The sequence below is a fragment of the Tupaia chinensis genome, unplaced genomic scaffold, assembly GCF_000334495.1.
Source record: "Tupaia chinensis unplaced genomic scaffold, TupChi_1.0 Scaffold000545_1, whole genome shotgun sequence".
Taxonomy (NCBI): Eukaryota; Metazoa; Chordata; class Mammalia; order Scandentia; family Tupaiidae; genus Tupaia; species Tupaia belangeri.
Genome location: NW_006160057.1, coordinates 2,735,200 through 2,755,812, shown reverse-complemented (window position 1 = coordinate 2,755,812; position 20,613 = coordinate 2,735,200). Strand labels below are relative to the sequence as shown.

General features: G+C 40.9%; 1 protein-coding gene across 3 annotated transcripts in view; it reads left to right on the top strand.

Annotated features, from left to right (window-relative positions):
* Positions 1-20,362, top strand: part of ATAD2 (ATPase family AAA domain containing 2) — a 64,419-nt gene extending 44,057 nt beyond the window's left edge. For 2 of the 3 annotated variants that reach the window (XM_006157530.3, XM_006157532.3), the window contains exons 21-28: positions 3,255-3,451; positions 4,041-4,200; positions 7,845-7,967; positions 8,087-8,230; positions 11,003-11,398; positions 14,316-14,449; positions 16,072-16,200; positions 19,531-20,362. In XM_006157530.3, the coding sequence (XP_006157592.1) occupies positions 3,255-3,451; positions 4,041-4,200; positions 7,845-7,967; positions 8,087-8,230; positions 11,003-11,398; positions 14,316-14,449; positions 16,072-16,200; positions 19,531-19,575 (1,328 nt within the window). In that variant the 3' untranslated portion in view covers positions 19,576-20,362. The remainder of the gene's footprint in view (positions 1-3,254; positions 3,452-4,040; positions 4,201-7,844; positions 7,968-8,086; positions 8,231-11,002; positions 11,399-14,315; positions 14,450-16,071; positions 16,201-19,530) is intronic. The other variant, XM_006157531.3, reaches the window with a different exon arrangement.
* Positions 20,363-20,613: the final 251 nt, after the last annotated feature.

The window sequence follows — 20,613 nt, the reverse complement described above, 5'->3', positions numbered from 1 at the left end:
CAGAGACCTTTCCTAGCACAGCCCCAGTCTTATCTAAGCTCGTTTTGGACATTTCATGTCCTTCCGCCCACCCCACCTGTTTTTTTACAGCACCCTAACTGCAAACCATCTGCCAGCATATTCCTGCTCTTTCATGATTTAATTTATGCTTGTTCTCTGTCAGTTAGGCTTTCGTCTCTGTCTTTCCTCTCTTCCTAAAGAACTGCTTGTCCTTCTTGTATAACTCATTTTTATTACAAAATCTCCCCTAACTTATCTAGCCAAGATTATTTCAACCCGTATGACACACTGGATTTCTTATATACTACTACTGTGACCTTTTAATGACATAATTGTGTCTTTCTTAATAGGTTGCCCGCTTATCGAGGCAGAACTCTCACATTCCTTCGTTTTACTCTAAGTGCTCATTTTATAGCTCTTCAAACAAAATTACATTTTGTTATATTTGAAATTACTACAATTTTTTATTAGTTCAAAAATTAACTAGGAAATAAGGCATTTTAATAGAACATTCTTATTCTGAAAATAATGCATTTTAAAGTTTTAATACCCTCTGAAATTATCTTAAAATGGAACAAAGATAATGACTTTTGGGAGCTAGCATTCCAAATTACAAGTTACTGGGTTATTTTTTCCTTTTATTTATTTTTACATTTTTTCACAAACATTTACTTTACATATCAAAAAATTTTGCTCATACTCCGTAGTTCTTGACAGTGAATTTTAAAGATAACGTTCAAAATATTTCTTATAATTTTGTTTATCACTCTATAGCAACAGAGACAGTATGGTTTTATATATTTTTGAGAAAATATTTACATGTCAACTACTCAAATTGTTGAAAAGCAAATGCCCAGTACAGAATTCACACATAAACCTTCTCAATTCAGCCCTGCCTACCAAGTATTCTGTGATATACCATCTGCCAGCAAAGATCGGTCTCTTTTTCTTCCTTCAACGTCTTTGTCAAGATAATCCTCTGGTGTGGTTGCTCTTTTGCAATCTCTACTGATTACAATGCTGGGCTGGAAAAGTCCAGGTTATTTTATGTTATAAATTCTTTCTTATATCTTCTCTAATCCTCTCTGCCAGGCAGAACTATTTATGGTGCCAGGCCATCTTTCTAAGAGCTTCTGTTGGCTTACTTGAGATCCACCTTAGTTCCATAGTTTCCTGATTAATCTTAAGGTATGACATTCCAGTCAAAGCCTTGTCCAATAATGAGTATTTCCAATTTCTGATTCAATGCAACAAGCATTATTGAACTTACACAAATAAGTAGTACTGCCACAAAGTAATAATACTCCCAAATATTTTCCAATTCCAGAGGGGTCAGGAAGGAAGAAAAGTTTATGTTTCCATTTAAAGAAACAAGCAATAAAAATATTTTAACAAATTGCTGAACCTATCAACAACTCAGAAGAAAAAAAAATGCTTAAATTGGGAAAACAAAGCATAGTAAAAAATAAAAAATCAATAATGTTTTACTCAAAATTCATAAAATTCTATTTCGCCAATTCAGTCTTCTGTTCAAACTCTTTGTGGTTGAATGTGCAGTATTGCTGTGGTCTAATCTTTCCATTTAAATCCTGGAAGTTAGCATTCAATGGTATTATTGATACTCCTTGTCCCTAGCATTAAATCGTTCATTTTCTTGGTTGCCTTTTTTTTTTTTTTTTGAGAGATTTTCACTGTAGGGCGCGTGTGCTCGCCAGACAGACAGAGAGAGACATAGAGACAGAAAGCGAGAAATCACCCCCCAGGGGGGATGGTCACGCCGCAATCCCTTCTCCTTGGGCACGCACGCACACGCGCCCAGCGTGAGTTTTAAGCCACCGGGTCCGGGACACGAACTGCGGTCGACTACGTGGGAGTCCAGCGACATAGCCATTACGCTAACTGCTGGTTCCCCCTTGGTTGCCTTTTGTTCTCTTATTTCTGTATGTACCTTTAGTTTTCCTGGTAGAGCATTTCTTTCAGGACTTCTTGAAGAGTGGGTCTGCTATTGGCAAATTCTTTGAGGTCTTGTTTATCTGAGAATGTTTTTTATCCTTTCTTTTATTATGAAAGATAATCTTGCCAGGTATAGTGTTCTTGGTTGAAATTCTTTTTCACTTAACACTTTGAATATATCTTCCCATTCTTTCCTTGCTCTCACTGTTTCTGATGAGAGGTCTGAGGTTAGCCTGATTGGATAGCCTTTATAAGTAACCTGACATTTCTCTCTTGCCAATTTTAGTATCTTGTCTTTGTCTGTAGATTTGTCCTGTCTTACTATGATGTGCCTCAGAGAAGACCTTCTTCTTGGATTAATTCTACTAGAGGTGCTTTGTATTTCTTGGATCTGAATGTTTGAATGCCTCTCTAAATCTGGAAAGTTTTCTTCCAAGATTTCATGGACTAGATTATCAATGCCCTTATTAGTTTCTTCACCTCCTGGGATACTGATAATCCAGATATTTGGGCGCTTAATGCTGTCTAGTATTTCTTGTATAGTATTCTCATTTGGGGGGATTTTTTTTTTTCAGTTTTTTTGGTTGTTTTTTACAGATCGGAGATTTTGCCGTCAACATCTGAGATTCGATTTTCTGCATGGACTAATTTTCTTTTAATACTTTCAAGGGAGGTTTTGATTTCCTAAAAGGCAGCCTTCATCTCTAATAGTTCCATTTGATTCTTTTTTATTGTGTGTATTTCCTCTTTCAGATCATGCAAGAACTTCAACACCTCCTGGAACTCGTCTCTTTTTTCCTGTATCTTCTGGAGTTCATTATCTCTCAGCTCTTATATCTCATTTAGTTTTGTCACTACGAATATTCTGAATTCTCTATTAGACATTTTCACGAGTTCTATTGTACTGTCTATGGATGATGAGAGATTGTTCTTTTCCCTTAGGGGGAAGATATTTTCTTGATTTCTCATGTTTCTTGTGCCTCTGCGATGATTTCTGGTCATTCTGTAACAAAATCTCTCCTCCACTTTCCTGAATATTTCAGGAGTCGAGAAGATGAAGTTTAGAGCATAGCTTCCCTGAACAGGTCGGGACACATCTCAGCTTTCAAATGGCTTCTTGTCGGAGCATTTCAGGAGTCTCAAGTTACTGGTTATTTTTGAGGGGATGTTGGGATGGAGATTGTGGTAGTGCTTTTGTAACCTGAAGGCAGGATTCCTGGCAGAAGGACGATAACCTTTATGTTGAATCATATGTTACCCTCAATATTACAGAGTAACTAACATTTTTCATTCATGTGAAGTTTTGCAGGCCTTAGAAGTACTCCCAGTAGCACCACCACCTGAGCCAAGACCATTGACAGCAGAAGAAGTAAAGCGACTAGAGGAACAGGAAGAAGATACCTTTAGAGAACTGAGGATTTTCTTAAGAAATGTTACACATAGGCTTGCTATTGACAAGCGATTCCGAGTGTTTACAAAGCCTGTTGACCCTGATGAGGTACTCTTTTAACCTTTGGATCACATACATCATAAGCCATAATGCTTCAGAACCAGAGTAAATGTGAATAGTGTATGTAGTTCCCCTATCTACACCCTTGAACTCGTTTTCTCTTTATGGAAACAGGTAATGAGTTGGTATTCTCAGCCTGTGGAGACACTGAGCTATGTAACACATCTTCCTTTTCTTCCTATAGTAGGCAGTTAACTTTGTCTACCCAACCCAAACATTCTGGAAACAATTTAAGAATGCCGAATGACTTATTATAGCCTACAGGATTGCAATTGAGTTAATGAGCCAGGTCTTAAGTTGACACTGAAGAACATGTAGCAGTTGGATAAAGGAAGAGATGTACAATGTTTCTAGAGCATATAGGGGACTGCGAATAAGAATAGATATGCACAGCCAGCCTTAGATTGAGTGTGAGTAAATAATAAATACAGCCATAGACAGTCAGAGGTTTCATGTTAAAATGTGATTATCTCTTCTGTATTTATTGTCTGTCTCCTATATGGCAGTAAGGAACTTGGTACACATATTTTTATGTTTAGAGTTAATTTAGTGACTTGGTCATTTGCTTGGATTTTAGGTTCCAGATTATGTCACTGTAATCAAGCAACCGATGGACCTTTCATCTGTAATCAGTAAAATTGACCTACACAAATATCTGACTGTGAAAGACTATTTGAGGGATATTGATCTCATCTGTAGTAATGCTTTGGAATATAATCCAGATAGAGATCCTGGAGGTGAGCCCTGGCAAATTTCATTTCAGGGGGCATGGACTGGGAGCTGCTAACACGGAGTGTGGATTTACATATGTTTATTATAAACATCTTGTAGTCACAGTGCTGTTTAACCCTCCCAACGTCCTTACCCCGGGGTACAGTTGAGGAAAGGGAAGTTTAGCAAGGCGAAGAGCTTCGCTCCACTTTCCTCACAGGCCACACCATGAGGAAGGCGTGAAGGCAGAGCTGGAATACAGGTTTCTTTCACTCCATCCCTGTGTGTTTACAATGACATGTAGATCCTCTAATGATACACAAAATAACCTGTTTATTTTGGCATCCGTGCTATTTCTTGATGTAGTAAACTAAATTTTCCTTTTGAAAAGTTTTTGCCTTAGGGTGTGTGCACTTGCTAGAGAGAGAGAGAACAGACACAGTGAGAGGGAAAGTGAGAAATCACCCCCCAAGGGGTATGGCCATGCCATAGTCTTTTCTCCATTCTCCTCTCAGGATTTTGGGCACACAGACATACACAGACACAGAACCTGGCATGAGTTTCAAGCCCCTGGGTCCAGCATTCAAATTGCAGTCGGCCTTGTGGGAGTCCAGCAACATAACTACTACACCATCTGCTGATCCCAACTAAATTCTGTGGTAAAGGAGTTATAAAAAGATTTTCTTGGGGCAGCCCCATGGCCTAGTGGTTAAGGGATTAAGATCCCATGTGGCCAACTGCATGGTTCAAATCCTGGTCCTAGTGGCTTGGAAAACATACATGGCACATACACGTGTACCCAAAATTCGGACAGGATGGAACTCTGAAGGAGAAGGCATTGCAATACAACCACACCCTATTGGGGGGGGTGCTTTCTCCCTTTTCCTCTTTATCAAGTGCACGCACTCTCTAGCAAAAATAAACATACATGTATTCTTAGTAAGACCATTGTTAAGTTTTTGTTTCTCTTAGTGTTGGCTATAGGGTACATGTTCTCACCAGAGAGAGAGAAGGAAAGTGAGAAATTACCCCCAGGGGGATGTTACTGCAATCCCTTCTCCTCCATTCTCCTCTTGGGATTTTGGGCACACACACCTGGCATGTTTTCTCAGGCCGCTAGGTTCAGGCTTAATCCACAGTTAGCCATGTAGAATCCAGCCACCTTAACCACTATGCCAATGGCTGGCCCACTGTTACACGTTTTATTATAAAAGTAATATGGTAATATTAAAAACATCCAAGTCCCCCGTTTCCTTTAAAGGTGGATACTTAAATTTGAGGATACCTTTCTAGATCTTTTTCTATGTGTGTACCTAACTGCCCTCACCTGGCATCACTATTAAACAAAATAGATGAAGTAGAGGATGTTTAATGACTCATTCATGCTGCAGCTTGTTCCTGTCTAAGAAATGTTCTTTCTCGGCTGCTGCTTTTTTTCTTCGCTTCCTATTCTTATTTTATGGATGTAGAGTTCTTGACTGTCTCAGAGGATAAAAAATACATTTTAAAAATAGTTCTGTCTTCTATATTAATCCCCTCCAATATGTAGGCTTTTTTTAAAAAGGATTTATTTGATTTATTATTAATGTTATTTATTTATTTATTTATTTTTGGAGAGGTTTTTGCTATAGGGTGCGTGCGCTCGCCAGACAGAGAGAGACATAGAGACAGAAAGCGAGAAATCACCCCCCAGGGGGGATGGTCACGCCGCAATCCCTTCTCCTCCATTCTCCTCTCGGGATCTTGGGCACGCACGCACACACACCCGACGTGAGTTTTAAGCCACCGGGTCCGGGACGCAAACCGCAGTCGACTACGTGGGAGTCCAACAACATAGCCATTACGCTAACTGCTGGTTCCCGTTATTTTTTAATTTGATGTAGTCATCAGAGAGAGATGGGGGGTAGGGCGAGTGAGAAAGCAAGCTGCCAGGTCTGGGACTCAAACTGCCACTGGCCATGTGAGAATCCAGTGCCCCAAATACCATGCCACCCACTGGCATGATGGGTGATTATGAGCTGGATGTATCAGCATAGGGAACTATTGAGAGTTTCTTCCACAACTGAAAAGTTTACCACTTCTTTCCCTTCTCAGTCTTCTACCTCACCTTCCCTCGGCTTTTCTCTGTAGTTCAGAGCTCTGGAAGTAAGCAAGGGGAAACAGGCTAGCAAGCTGGGAGCACCCTTCATTATAGGAGGAAAGAAGCAGTACCCTGTGGGCAGGCTTTTTCTGTCCCCTTGCAGCCATGCCCCCGCTTCTGCTTCCTTTCTGTCCTTTGTAGAAGTCAATGTAGACTTCTTTAGACCAGTGGGCTGCAAACTTTAGTGGGCATCAGGATCTCCCAAAAGGCTTCTTAAGATACAGGTCTCTGAACTGCAGCTCTGCAGTCCCCATTCTGTAGACTTAGGCACTGGAGCCTTAGAAATTGCTTTCCTCGGGACCAGCAGTTAGCGTAATGGCTATGTCGCTGGACTCCCTCGTAGTCGACTGCGGTTCGAGTCCCAGACCCGGTGGGTTAAACTCACACCGGGCGCGTGTGAGTGCGTGCCCAAGATCCCGAGAGGAGAATGGAGGAGAAGGGATTGCGGCGTGGCCACCCCCCCTGGGGGGTGATTTCTCCCTTTCTATCTCTCTGTCTCTCTCTGTCTGGCGAGCTCACGCGCCCTATAGCAAAAACCTCTCCAAAAAAAAAAAAAAGGAAATTGCTTTCCTCACAATCTCCAGGATGATGTTACTGCTGCTGGGACCAGGAACCACAGTTTAAGAACCATTACTCAGACTTTGTCCTGTCTTTCTTCAGGTTCAAATGCCATGTTTGGAGCCCCTGCAGCCTCTCTAAAGACGCTGTACAGTAGCTATTTCTGTCAGCCATAGCCTGGGAGCGAATATTGCAGCTACTCCCATGAGCTGCACTCATTTGTTACCTGTCTTTTGCTTCAAGGCATGTTGTAGACAGAGTGCTTATACTCTGAGTTTAGGATTTTTTCTAGGAAATTTTTTTTCTTTGTTTCTCTGTCAATGCAGTAACTTCTATGTCTTCCTAAATTCTTTCACATTCCTGGTTTACTCATGACACTGATGTCTTCCCCTTTTGTTGTTGTTATTGTTGTTCAGTCTCACCATTGATTGATTCCTATGCTTTTTCTGATATTTCAAAGGAGTGTGAACAGGGAAGAACACTCATTGGTTTGGATTTAGTCTACCATGTTGAATCAAATGTCCTGAACATTAAATTAGCACCAAAATCAAAATACCGCAATTCTAGTAATTTTTCCCATTCATGCTAAAGGTAAAAAGAAATTGTAATGGCTACTAGTTCAGCCCAATATTTTGAGTTTATTTTAGCAAATCATTAAAAAGGAAAAAATTTGGACCAGCAGATGGCATAATGGCTACGTTGCTGGATTCCCATGTATTCAACTGCAGTTCAAGTCCCAGACCTAGTGGATTAAACTCATGCCGGGTATATGTGCATGCGTGCTCAAGATCCTCAGAGGAGAATGGAGGAGAGGGGTTGTGGCGTGGCCATCCCCCCGGGGGGCGATTTCTCAATTTGTCTCTCTGTCTCTGTCTTTTTGGTGAGCAAACACACCCTATAGCAAAAACCTCTACAAAAAAAAAAGAAGAAAGAAAAAAATTAAGTTTCATATTTTTTTAATTCATTTCTCAGATCGCCTTATTAGGCATAGAGCCTGTGCTTTAAGAGATACTGCCTATGCAATAATTAAAGAAGAGCTTGATGAAGACTTTGAGCAGCTTTGTGAAGAAATTCAGGAATCTAGGAAGAAAAGAGGTAGGAGTACAAGGTGGCATCAGAAAAATATATTTCAGATATCGTGTATTGCATTTTTTAAATTCTTGAAATTTCGAAGTCTGGAAATCCGTTTTGATATCCGTATGTCCATTTATAAGGTTGTAGCTCCTCCAAATACGCCCCATCTTACTACCATGTGATGCCAAAGCAAAACTCCGCCGTTGCTGGCGATAAAAGGTCAGATCCAGAGCAGAACGAAAAGCTCAAGGTACCCAGCACTCCCATAGCTTGCAGCACTCCTGGTAAGGACTCGTGGTACTTTTCATCTATGAAAGTGTAACCTTTATTATATTCTCGTGCCATTTACTTTTTCCCTCATTTTATTTACAAGTGTGGTGAATTAACATTAATTTTGCTAATTTAAGGACTCTACATTCTTAAAATCGGTGAGTTTAAAATGTACCACTTATAATCCCAGTTCACCATCTAATCATGGATTGGCGTGATTTGAAAGTGATGTTCATTTCTTGTACATCCTGGTCTACTTCCTCTTTCCCCTGTTCTTAGGGTGTGATTTCACGGAGTACCAACCCCAAGTCTGTAGGATTTTCTAAGACCTGTCTTCCTTGGTGGGCTCTTGATTCCAACTTTTGGTTTTTTATTTTGAAAATTTTGCTAGAGCAGAGGAGGGGGTGGAGAGGACAAAAGCACCTCTCAATGGAATGTGGTCTTGGGAACCAGCAGTTAGCATAATGGCTATGTTGCTGGACTCCCACGTAGTCGACCACGGTTCGCGTCCCGGACCCGGTGGCTTAAAACTCACGCCGGGCATGTGTGCGTGCGTGCCCAAGATCCCAAGAGGAGAATGGAGGAGAAGGGATTGCGGCGTGACCATCCCTCCTGGGGGGTGATTTCTCGCTTTCTGTCTCTCTGTCTTTCTCTTGTCTGTCTGGCGAGCACATGCACCCTATAGCGAAAACCTCTCCCAAAAAAAAAAAAAACAACAATAGGATGTGGTCATACTGCTTTTCCCTGTCCTCCATCTCTCCTTCCAGCTGGGATTTTGGGCATGCATGCACATGCACCCAGCGTATTTCTCAAGCCATGTAGTCAGGACTTAGCTTTGTGGTATCTGGCTGCCTTAACCACCGTGCCGCTGGCTGGCCCACAGAAATTTCACTCTTGTTAGGAGTAGATATTCGGCAGGGGGAAGGACTATGGGCCATCTGTTTTGTTCGTTAGATTGTTGTGGGCCCATCAACTTTTGCTCTTTAAACCCCATGAGTGTCAGGCTTTTCTCAGCCTCTCAGTTACTCATTTCCCCAGATTTTGGCACCATAATCCCTCACTATCTTATTAAAGCTCTTTTTTTCTGTGTGTGTGTTTTGCTGGGTTTACCTTCCCTTACTGTATTATAGTTTGCCAACCCTGAGGTGATGGATTTGAGACAGGTATATGAGTAAGTGCACCTTCTGTAAAAATCGGAGGAGGCCACAGAAAATGGAGGATGAGAAAGGAGAATCAGAAAGCGTTTTACCACCTTCCAGTGCCATTACACTAGGGACCAAATCCCAAAATATGAACCTTGGGGGGACAAACCGTCGTCCAAACCATAGCATCATCCTTTTCCTTATACGTTTGGCACGTATAGTACTGTTGGACAGTGATATTTATCTTAGGTGATTGTTGTCATTTTTTAAATCCCTTTTTAGGTTTTTTTCCATAGAACATGTGCTCTCACCAGAGAGAGAAGCAAAAGGGAAAGTGGGAAATCACCCTTGGGGGGGTGGCCATACCACAATCCCTTCTCCATTTCTTTTGAGTTTTTGGCCATGTACACACAAGCACCCAGTGTGTTTTTCAAGCTACCAGTCTGGGACTCAAAATGCCATGTGGGATCCAGCTGCCTTAGCCACCTGCGTCTTTATTACTTTCCAGCATTTAGTTCTCTTCCAAGTCCTATAAAATCTATTTTCTTGTTAGCTTTTCAGTCTGTCTGCTCTTCTCCCTTTGTCATTTTGCTACATTAAGTTTTAAAGCTTTCCACTATTGCAGTTACACTGCCTGTAGTTCAGTCAGAATATTTAACTTTTCTGTACCTTAGTTTCTTTTTTTTTCTTTTTTCTTAGTTTTTTGTCATAGGACTTGTGCTCTCTCGAGAGATACAGGGAGAATGAAGTGAGAATCACCCCCTGGGGATATGACCACACCACAGTCTCTTCTTCACCGTTGTCTTCTTGGGATTTGGGGCATACATGCACATGCACCTGGCATGATTTTCAAGCTGCTGGGTCTGGAATTCAAACCACAGTCGGCTACATGAGAGTTCAGTGCCTTAACCACTACACTACCTGTTGGCCCTGTCTTAGTTTCTTCATCTGCAAAATGATAATGAGTAAGCTTCATCTGGTTAAAATGAAATTTTAGTGACTTAGTATACCCAAAAGGGCTTAGAAGAGTTCCTGATACATGGTAAGAATTTAGTAAGTATAGGCTATTTTAGGTCTTACCCTTCTTCCAGTAAATTTGTCATATTGCTGCCAAAGTAATTTTTCTAAAATATACATCAGACAGATCATTGTCATTGCCCTACTTAAATTTTTTCAAGATAAAATCTAAGCCCAGCCGTGGCAACCGAGGTGATAGTATACTGATCTACAATACTGGAAGCCACATGGCTGACCAGGGGTTCGGGTCCCCAGTCAGCCTGAAACACACCAGGCACACAGATACTTGAGATTCTGATGAACCAGAGGGCTGTCGGGAAAATGATCAAGGGTGCCTGTCTCTTACACACTCACTTTTCACTCAAGCATGTGTTCTCTCATGAAAAGAAATACAGTAAACTTAAAAAAATAAAATCCAAACTCTTTAGAATAACGAATCATCTTTGTGATCTGGTCCTTGCTCATGTCTCCACCGTTTTCTGACAGTTCTCTATACTTTTGTTTTCTGTTCCAGCAATACAAAACTCTGGTTTCTCAAACTCTTTATCCTCTCATAACTCATATCTGTCTTAGAAGTCAGAAGATTATTAAATGTTCCTTTACCATTTTTCTTTAAATTCTTTGAAGCTCAGTTGAAGAGAAAAATGCGTAAGAAGTCAAAGTGGTATGTAGGCACCATCACAAAGCGAAGGAGGATTTCACAGGCAAAGGATGACAACCAGAATGGCCCGGATTATAAACTCGAGAGTGACACAGAGGAGACGCAGGACACGAGTGTAGACCATAATGAAACTGGAAACACAGGAGAATCTTCAGTGGAAGAAAGTGAGAAGCAGCAAAATGCCTCTGAAAACAAAGTCCAATTGAGGAGCAGTAATTCAAGGACTTGTAATACTGAGAATGAATTTGGAGAGTCTGAGAACAATACAGCATGCACAGAACAGAGTAACAGTAATATTGCCTGTAATGGAGATATTTCTAGTTCTCAGAAAACAGATATTTCTGATGAAAATGAAGCAAAGGGTGAGTCTTTTGCGATTAAAAAGCTAACTAATGCCAAAAGATATTTCACTCGACATTCCTAACAACTGGTTACATCTCACTTTGTTTTGCTTGTCTTTCAGGATATGGGCATTATTTAGAAAAAATACCATTCTCTTTACTTTTTGAGCTGGTAAATCATGGTTGTTTAAAGTGCCCTTTGGCGTCAAACAGACCTGATTTGAGCCTCCAGCCCACTACTTTTGTGACCTTGTGCAAGATACTTAACCTGTCAGTCTGTTTACTCATTGCAAAATTGCGGTAGATAGTTGCTGAGGAATGAAATATTTTGGTATCGAATAAAATAACCCTCCTAAAGTATGTAGCATAGAGCCTGGCTGTGCAGGTATTAAAAGCTGGCAGGCATAGTGGTTAAGGCGCTGGACTCCCACATGGCTGACTATGGTTAAAGTCTTGCACTGGTGGCTTAAAAATCAAGTGGGGACACATGTATATTCGTTCCCAAAATCCCAGGAGGGGAATTGAGAAGGAATTGTAGCGTGGCCATCCCCCGCTTTGGGAGTGATTTCTCACTTTCCCTCTCACTGACTCTCTCTCTCCCGCTCTCTCTGGTGAGCACACGCACCCTATGGCAAAAACCTTAAAATAATTTTTTTTAAAGCTGGCAGGCTACCCTTTCATGTTAAGCAAGATAAGCAGTTTTCTGGTATTCTTGCCGAGTGTTACAGAACAACTCTTACCCACCCAGTCATTCTTCTACCCCATAGTGCAGATTAAGTCCAAGATTATTTATTTTCACTCTGTTGATCATATTCTCCAGATTTTCCCCTTTAGCGGTTTTTCTTTTTTTTTTTTAATTTTTTTTTCAGTTTTTGTTATTGGGTACATGCGCCTGCCAGAGGGAAAAGAGAGAGGGAATGTGAGAAAAGGGAAATGGATACACCACAGTCCCTGCTCCTTCGATCTCCTCAGGATTTGGGGCACAAATACATACGTACCTCGTGTGATTTCAAGCCACAGCGTCTAGGACTCCAACCATGAAGTCAGCCATGTGGAATCCAACACTTTAATCTCCACACCACCTGCTTGCCCTTGAATTCTTTTCATTTGGATCTTCTTTGGTATAATAGATTTGTTAGGATTTTGAAAAAGCCCAATATTGTTTAGCTTTATAAAGCAAAGAAGTGGTTAACAGGGTCAAAAACTTATTTTGGTACAAAACAAACACTGACAGGCCAGCAGGTGGCATGGTGGTTGGGGGCACTGGATTCCCATATGGCCAACCCTGGTTCAGGTCCCAGACCTGGAGGTGCTTGCATTCTCACTTTCCCCTTCTCTCTCTGTCTCTGGTCAGATTAAAGAAATAATAATAACAAGAAATGGAATTGGATAAATAAATAATTTTTAAAATACTAAGTTTATGATACTGGTTTTATTCAGTGGCTTGTACACTCGAAGGTAAGCCTATTTCAAAGGCTTCGTTGGAAAGAGTTCTAGTGTGTTTGAGTATTCATAGCAGTAATGGACTAGGATGTAGTCTCTCAAATGTGGATATTTTGAATGCTAATCCTCTGGCTATATAATTTAATATGTTTGGTTCAGAATTGTTCTATTTATTTTTTAGTCATTATTATTATTATTATTATTATTATCACTACTACTACTAGAGAGCACGTATGCTTGTGGGGAGTGGAAAGAAAGAGAATTTTATTTCACTCATTCATTTATTTATTTATTTTTAATTTAACCAGAGAGAGACAGAGGCTGAGAGTGAGAGAGAGAGAAAGTGAGAAAGCAAGCCACCAGGTTCAGGACTCGAACCCTGGTTGACCATGTGGGAGTGTGCAGCACCTTAACCACCATGCCACCTGCTGGTACCCAGCACTCTGTTTTTCAAGCTGCCAGGGCTTGGATTTGAACCTTGGTCAGCCATATTGGGGGGAGAGAGAGGGGGAGAGCGAGAACCTTCCAAGGGGAACGGACATGCCACAATTCCCTATCCTCCGTTGTTGGGATTTTGAGTACACTTGCTCACACATCTGGCGAGTTTTTCAAGTCACTAGGATCAGGACTCAAATTGCACCATGTGAGCCATGTGGAATCCAGCTGCATTAACCACCATGCCACTTGCTGGCCCACCATTAGATTTTTTTTTAAAGGACTCTTAGTGGGACAGGTACTTGCATGTATCTGGAGATCCTTTTCTAATTTATCTGTGAATTATTCTAGATCAGGGATCAGTACACTTTTCCTTTTATACTGTCTATATTACTTTTCCTTTAAAAGACCAGAGAGTAAACTTAGGCTAAGCAGGGGTCATATAGTTTATGTCACAACTTCTCAATTGTATTGAGAATACTGTATTAAGTGTCAGTAAAATAGACATGACTGTGTTCTAATAAAACTTTATTTACACTGGTTGGCCAGATTTTGCCTATGGGAGGTAGTTTGCAACCCCTGATCTAGATTATTGGTCTCTTATAGCTCTTAGGTTCTGTGAGTCTTGTGCCCAAGTAGAAGACAGTGTAACTTGTTGAGAATCCCCCTGAAATACTCAATTTAAGGAATACTTCTCAAACCAGTGTCTTTTTTTTTTTTTAAGGTTGTCTATTTCCTTCATATGTGTAAGAGAGAGACAGGGTCTTCATGCTGCAGTCGTCCCCCATACCTTGCAGCCAGCCATGATCGTGGACGTAGCTGGCGTGCTTAGGTAGATCTGGGTAGGCAACCCGGAGCCCTCCCATGTGGCCTGCGTATTATACAGCAGCACTCCTGCTGCCTGTGCCGCTGTGGCCAGCCACAGCAGAAAGGGTTAATGACCTCAAGTTGTCATTTGTGCCGTTAGTAAGCATGCCCTGTTATTTACTCTGCCTGATGTTTATTTTAGACATTGTAATGTCTGCGAACCAAATGACAGTTACTGAACTTTTCATTCCAGAAATGTGTGTCCTACGAATGACTCGAGCTCGACGTTCCCAAGTAGGACAGCAGCAACTCGTGAGTGTTGAGAAAGCTCTGGCCGTTCTCGCTCAGCCTACACCCTCGCTCGTTGTGGACCAGGAGCGATTAAAAGTATGTGCATGGAGATCAGTGCTCTCCCCGTGCAGATTAGGGATTCCCGAACACTGGCTTGTGGGCTAGTGGCAGGCTGGCTATGTGGGAATTACGTGAGAAATGAAAACCTTTCTTCCTCCCAACTGCCCTTCTGTTCCCAAAGTAGGAATTCTGCCTGAGGATCTGTGATAGGAACCAGAAGGATAGCGAGGCGATTCTGCTATGTTGTGAGATTTATCTGCTGCTGCTGCTTTTTCTCTACCCCTCCCCCGAATTGACTTTTTATCCTCCCCACTCTAGTAAAATAACATCTGAATGATATTTGCCTTTTTTAAACCGAAAACTTTCGCCATATCTTTAGCATTTGACGGTACCAGTATTCTTCTTTCTTGACTGTTATGTTGTTAAATCAGTTTTGCCGTCAACTACTTGTGTAAGCTCCTCAGGGTTCATCTTGACTATTTGCTCTAGTTTTGTGCTCTCGAAATAGCCATCCTCTCTGAAAGGTGGACTCTTCTCCCTGACACTCCTAAACAACAGTCTCAGGTCCCCAGCGAGCAACGTGGAGTGTTGCAGCTGTCTTAACGATTTCTTGCCCTTTACTTTGTTTTTTTAATTGCCAGAGGGCACGTGCACTTGCTCAAGAGAGGAGAAAGCACTCCCCAATGGGGTGTGGTCACACCACAAATCCTTTCTCTTCCACATCTCTTTTCTGTAGGGATTTGGGGCAAGCACACATATCCCATGAGATTTTCAAGCCACTAGGTCTGGGATCTGAACCCTCTTGGGCCACGTGGGATCTGGCTTTTTCAACCACTAGGTCACATGGCTGGGCTGCTCTTTACTTTCAAAAGAAAAACAGTTTGCATTCCAATTCGAATTTATCTATTTTATTTTGGCTACATTTCAAGTCTGAGAACATTGAGATTTTTCGATATATACTACTGTGTACATTTACTAAAGATCAGTCATTTGTACAGGTAAGAATTTTATAAAACATTTTAGAGAGAAATCCGCTTCAAAAAAGTACACTGTGAACCTCCTACTAGCAGTTAGCTCAGGAAAGCCATTCTCTTTGAATGTAGCAGAGCTACTAGGAACTCGATGTCTGTACTTATTAAAGAAGAAAGTGGGCGATATTCCTGGAGCAGTTTCTCAAAAAAAAAAAACTTAAGTCTCTCTGAAAATTTTTTAAAAAAATAGTGAAACTGAAAGCTTTCAGAATCTCATGACCATAAAAATGGTATTTTGTGATACTGAAATAGGAATTTTATGTAAGTTCACCATGTTATTTGGAGTTAAGCATAACAGTTATGCCTCTATGTAATTGTACAGCTTCTCTCAGGATGAAGGTACGTCAGTTCGGGTCAGTTATAGAAGCCATTTATTGAGGCTCTTTTCAGTTTGTACGTTTTCTAGTAACCTTGCTTCCCAAAAGAGGGACTGTGTTTTAGGCAGTGCCTCCATTAGGCATGCCATAAGTAATGACCTTTTATGAGAAAAAAATCAGCAGATGCCATAACTCATCAAATGGCTTGGTCTGTCTATTCTCTGGTTTGTATCACAATCCCTAGAACCTTCAAGATTAAGTATCATTGAATTTACCTTTCACGTATGTAAACACTCATGTTTTCTTTTAGACTCTCTTGAAGACTGTTGTTAAAAAAAGTCAAGAATACAATATATTTCAACTGGAAAATTTGTATGCAGTAATCAGCCAGTGCATTTACCAGCATCGCAGGGACTATGATAAAACAGCACTTATTCAGGTAAATACCGAGTCACACTTTTTTGTTTTCACCCTTAATTGCCAAGAAGCTGGCCAGAGAGAGAGAGAAAGCACCCTCGGGGGGGGAATAACTACTTCACAATCCATTTCCTTGTTTCTCATTGCTCAGGATTTGGGGCTTAGATGCACATGTGCCTGGAATGTTTTTCAAGCCACTATGGCCAGAATTCAAACCTTGTTGACCATGTGGGATTTGGCTTCAAACTAACTGATGAAAAGTATTTAAAGACTTTTTTTAATATGTAGATCATGAATTAGTCTAGTACTTTTAATCTAGTACTTCATTAGTTTTTTTAAGAATTATTTTGAGACCAACAGGTGGTGTGGTGGTTAAGGTGCCGGACACTCCCACATGGCCGACCATGGTTCGAGTCCCAGACCTGGCAGCTTGCTTTCTCACTTTATCTCTCTCTCTCTTTCTATGTGTTTGTGTGTGTGTGTGTGTGTGTGTGTGTGGTCAAATTAAAATAAATGAATGAATAAATAAATCATTTTTTTAAAGAATTATTTTATTTAACTTTATTATCTATCTATCTATTTGTTTATTTACTTATTTATTTTAATTTGATTAGAGAGGGACAGAGTGAAGGCAAGACTGAGAGAGAGAAAAAGTGAGAAAGCAAGCCGATAGGTTTGGGGCTCCAACCGCAGTTGGCCATGTGGGAGTCCAGTGCCCTTAATCACCATACCACCTGGCAGCCCTGTAGTTTGTGCTTTAATCAACATTAGAACTATAGTATCAGTGGGGGCCAGTGGATTGCATAATGGTTACATCACTGGACTCTCACATAATCAACCACCGTTCCGGAGGCCTCAAATTTATACTGGCACTTGTGCATGTGTGCCCAAAATCCCAAGAGGAGAATGGAGGAGAGGGGATTGCTGTGTGGCCATCCCCCCTGGGGTTATTTCTTTCTCTCTGTCTCTCTGGCAAGTGCATGTGCTGTGTAGCAAAACAAAACAAACAAACAAACAAAAAACTCTTATAAAAAGACTGCAGTATCAATGGAACCTGCAATAGCATGATGGTTATGTCTCTGGACTCCCACATAGTCAACCACAATTCAAGTCTTGGACCTGGTGACTTCAAACTTACACTGGCTGTGTGTGTGCATGATCAAAATCCCAAGAGGAGAATGGAGGAGAGGGGATTGCGGCATGGCATCCCCCCAGGGGATGATTTCTTGCTTTCTGTCTAGCAGGCGCATGCGCTCTATAGTAAAAGTGTCTCTATAATGAAAAAAGAAAAAGAACTATAGTATCAGTAAACTGAAAATTTTTTCATTTTGGTATTTTTTTTTCTTTAGTTTTTGTCTTAGAGCAAATGTACCCACTGGAAAAAGAGAGAAGTAGGTGAAATGACAGAGAAAGAGAAGGCAAACGAAAGTACTCTATAGGGACACTGCGGTCTCTTCATTTTCCTCTTGGGATTTTGGACATGCACACACGTGCACCTGGCATGTTTTTTTTGTTTGTTTTTTTAAGAGAGAGATTTTTGCTCTATAGGGCATGTGTGCTCACTGGAGAGACAGACAGACAATGAGAAATCACCTCCCAGAGGGGATACTCATGCCACAATCCCTTCTCCATTCTCCTCTCAGGATCGTGGACACACACACACATGTCTAATGTGAGTTTCAAGCCTCTGAGTCCTGGACCCAAACTACAGTCAGCCACATGGGAGTCCAGCAATATAACAACTACATCATCTGCTGGTCCCATCCTGGCTTTTTTTTTTTTTTTTTTGAGAGTTTTTTGCTATAGGGTGCGTGCACTTGCCAGAAAGACAGAGAGACAGAAAGCGAGAAATCACCCCTCAGGGGGGATGGCCACACCACAATCCGTTCTCCTCCATTCTCCTCTTGGGATCTTGGGCACACACGCGCATGCGCCTGGCATGAGTTTAAGCCACTGGATCTGGGACTCGAACCACAGTTGACTATGTGGGAATCCAGCAACATAGCCATTATGCTAGCTGGCATGTTTATTTAAGTTTATAGAGCATTGCTCAAAATAGACCCAGTCAGTCAAACACCACACCCATCTGCTTTTGCAGATGTTCATAAACGCGGTTTTCAGGTCCACAAAGATAAATATATATTGAGGCAAAATATATTGTTTTGAATACTGGTGTTAAGTGCTTAGCATAAGTGAGGCCATTTTAAGCAGTGCTCTCTATATAAAACCACTGAGCCTGGGACTTGAACCACACTGTTGGCCATGTGAGATCCTGGATCCTGCCATCTTAATCACCACACACACCACGGGCTGGCCCACTACATGTATAAATGAAAAAATGTAGCTGCTTTTACAGTGCATCTGCTTTACTTAATCTTGCTTTGTAATAGATATTAGAGTCTTTTTTTTTTTTTTTTTTTTTTTGGTTTTGCCACATGCTACATGTGCTAGAGAGAAGAAAGCATCCCCTATGGGAATGATCACGCCTTAATCCCTTTCCTGTTTCTCTATCCTGTTGGGATTTTGGACATGCAAAATGGACTTGTTTGTGTGTACCCCTGGTATGTTTTCTAAGCCACTAGATCTGGGACTTGAACTGTACAGTTGGCCAAGTGGAATCCGATGTCTTAACCGACCAGGCCACAGAGCAGGGTCTAGAGCACTCATTTTTAAAAGTAGATGTTGAATGGAACCTACATATTTATGTTACTGGTCCTACAAAGTAGAAAATATTGCCTACTGTGTGTTCACTGATATATACAGTATTCAGTTTACATGCTAAAATCCACTGTTACCTACATATTATAAATGAATGAATGAACGAATGAGTGCCAGGCCAGCAGATGGCATGGAGATTAAGGCAGCTCGAGTCCCAGACCTGGTAACTTGGAAAACCCATCAGGTGCATGTGCATCCATGCTCAAAAGCTTCAGAAGAGAATGGAGAAAGGGTTACAGTATGGCCATCCCTTCAGGGGTTGCTTTCTCACTTTATCCCTGCCCCCTTCTGTCTTGGATCATCTTCAGGAAGCGCATGTGCACTATAGCCAAAAAAAAAAGTATAATATATTAATATCAAGTTTACCAGTACCTTGATTATAACTATTTGAATGTAACATAAGATTAACATATCTCAGATTCATTTAAGAGGCATTTAAATAATGAAATCCCATCAGGAAATCAGTTTATGTGACAGTTTTAAATATTGAACTACTTTTTATTTTCATTATCAGATCTGTACGTGGATATTAATAGCCTTACAGCTGTTTACTGAAACAAGCAGTAATGAAGTAATGTTTCTTAGCTTTTTCCATATTGAAGCTTACTATTTTCCCTTTCTACTCTTTTTCTAGAAAATGGAGCAAGAGGTAGAAAACTTCAGTTGTTCCAGATCGTGATGTCATGGCATCAGTATTCTTTATATTCAGTTCCTATTTAATTCACTTTGTCATACCTGCATAACTGATGAGAATAAAACCCTGAATCTTTAAGGAAAAGATAAATAGTAAAGCAAAAGTATTTAAACTTTCCTGGTATTTATGTACATGTGAAAGAAAAGTGACATGTAAAATAACTGATAAATATTGGAAGTTTCCTTGAGCAAGGCACTGTAGTAATAGTAATAGTAGTTGAAGTTTGGCAATCTCTTAATAAAGTTATTTTAATAACTAATGTTTCATGGCATCTAAGAGTGATTAGTGACATTGAAATTTTCTGTATTAATAAGCACTTTTAATTTGATCCTTCCTGAAAATAGTTAATTGCATTAGACTAGAAACTTACTTAACCATTGTGGCTTTGCCATCTTTTTTAGCTTCTCTTGCCCATTCACTGAAAAGCCAGAGTTCAAGTCATGATTTGCAGGAAGGCTCCCCCCCTCCCCCAAACTGTATCCAGCTTTATTAAAGATTCTTTTCATAAACAGTCAGGTATTTCAGCCTGCACGTGGCGAACAGTTGTTAACAGTATACAACAACTTTTTTGAACTCATTTCCTCAATGGACTACCAAAATCAGAAAACCATTATAAAACCCGATGAAGTCTTCATTTTGATGCTCTAAACAGGAAAGTTTAGAATGAGGGCTGACATGTCACATTTAACATATTATTTAACAACTTTCCACGGGCATCAGCTTTCCTGTTTTTCCCTTTGGGTACCTTCTCTCCCTTCTTTGCAGGAGCCTTTTTAGGCTTGGACTCTGGCTTTGGAGGAGCAGGTTTTGCAGACAATCTTGCAGATCTCTGGTTTGTCCTTCACCTTGGCTTTATCTCCTTCAGCATCCCCTTCAGCCTTTCTCTTGGGCATGGTGGTGACACGGTGGGACATAGGCGCTGGATGTGGGGGATGCAGCAGTGTGCAGGCTTTGGTTGGTCTGAGGGTGGCGCTCACCTCTTCTTCACACTGCTCCTGCAGGAAGGCTTTTGAACAACTTCTG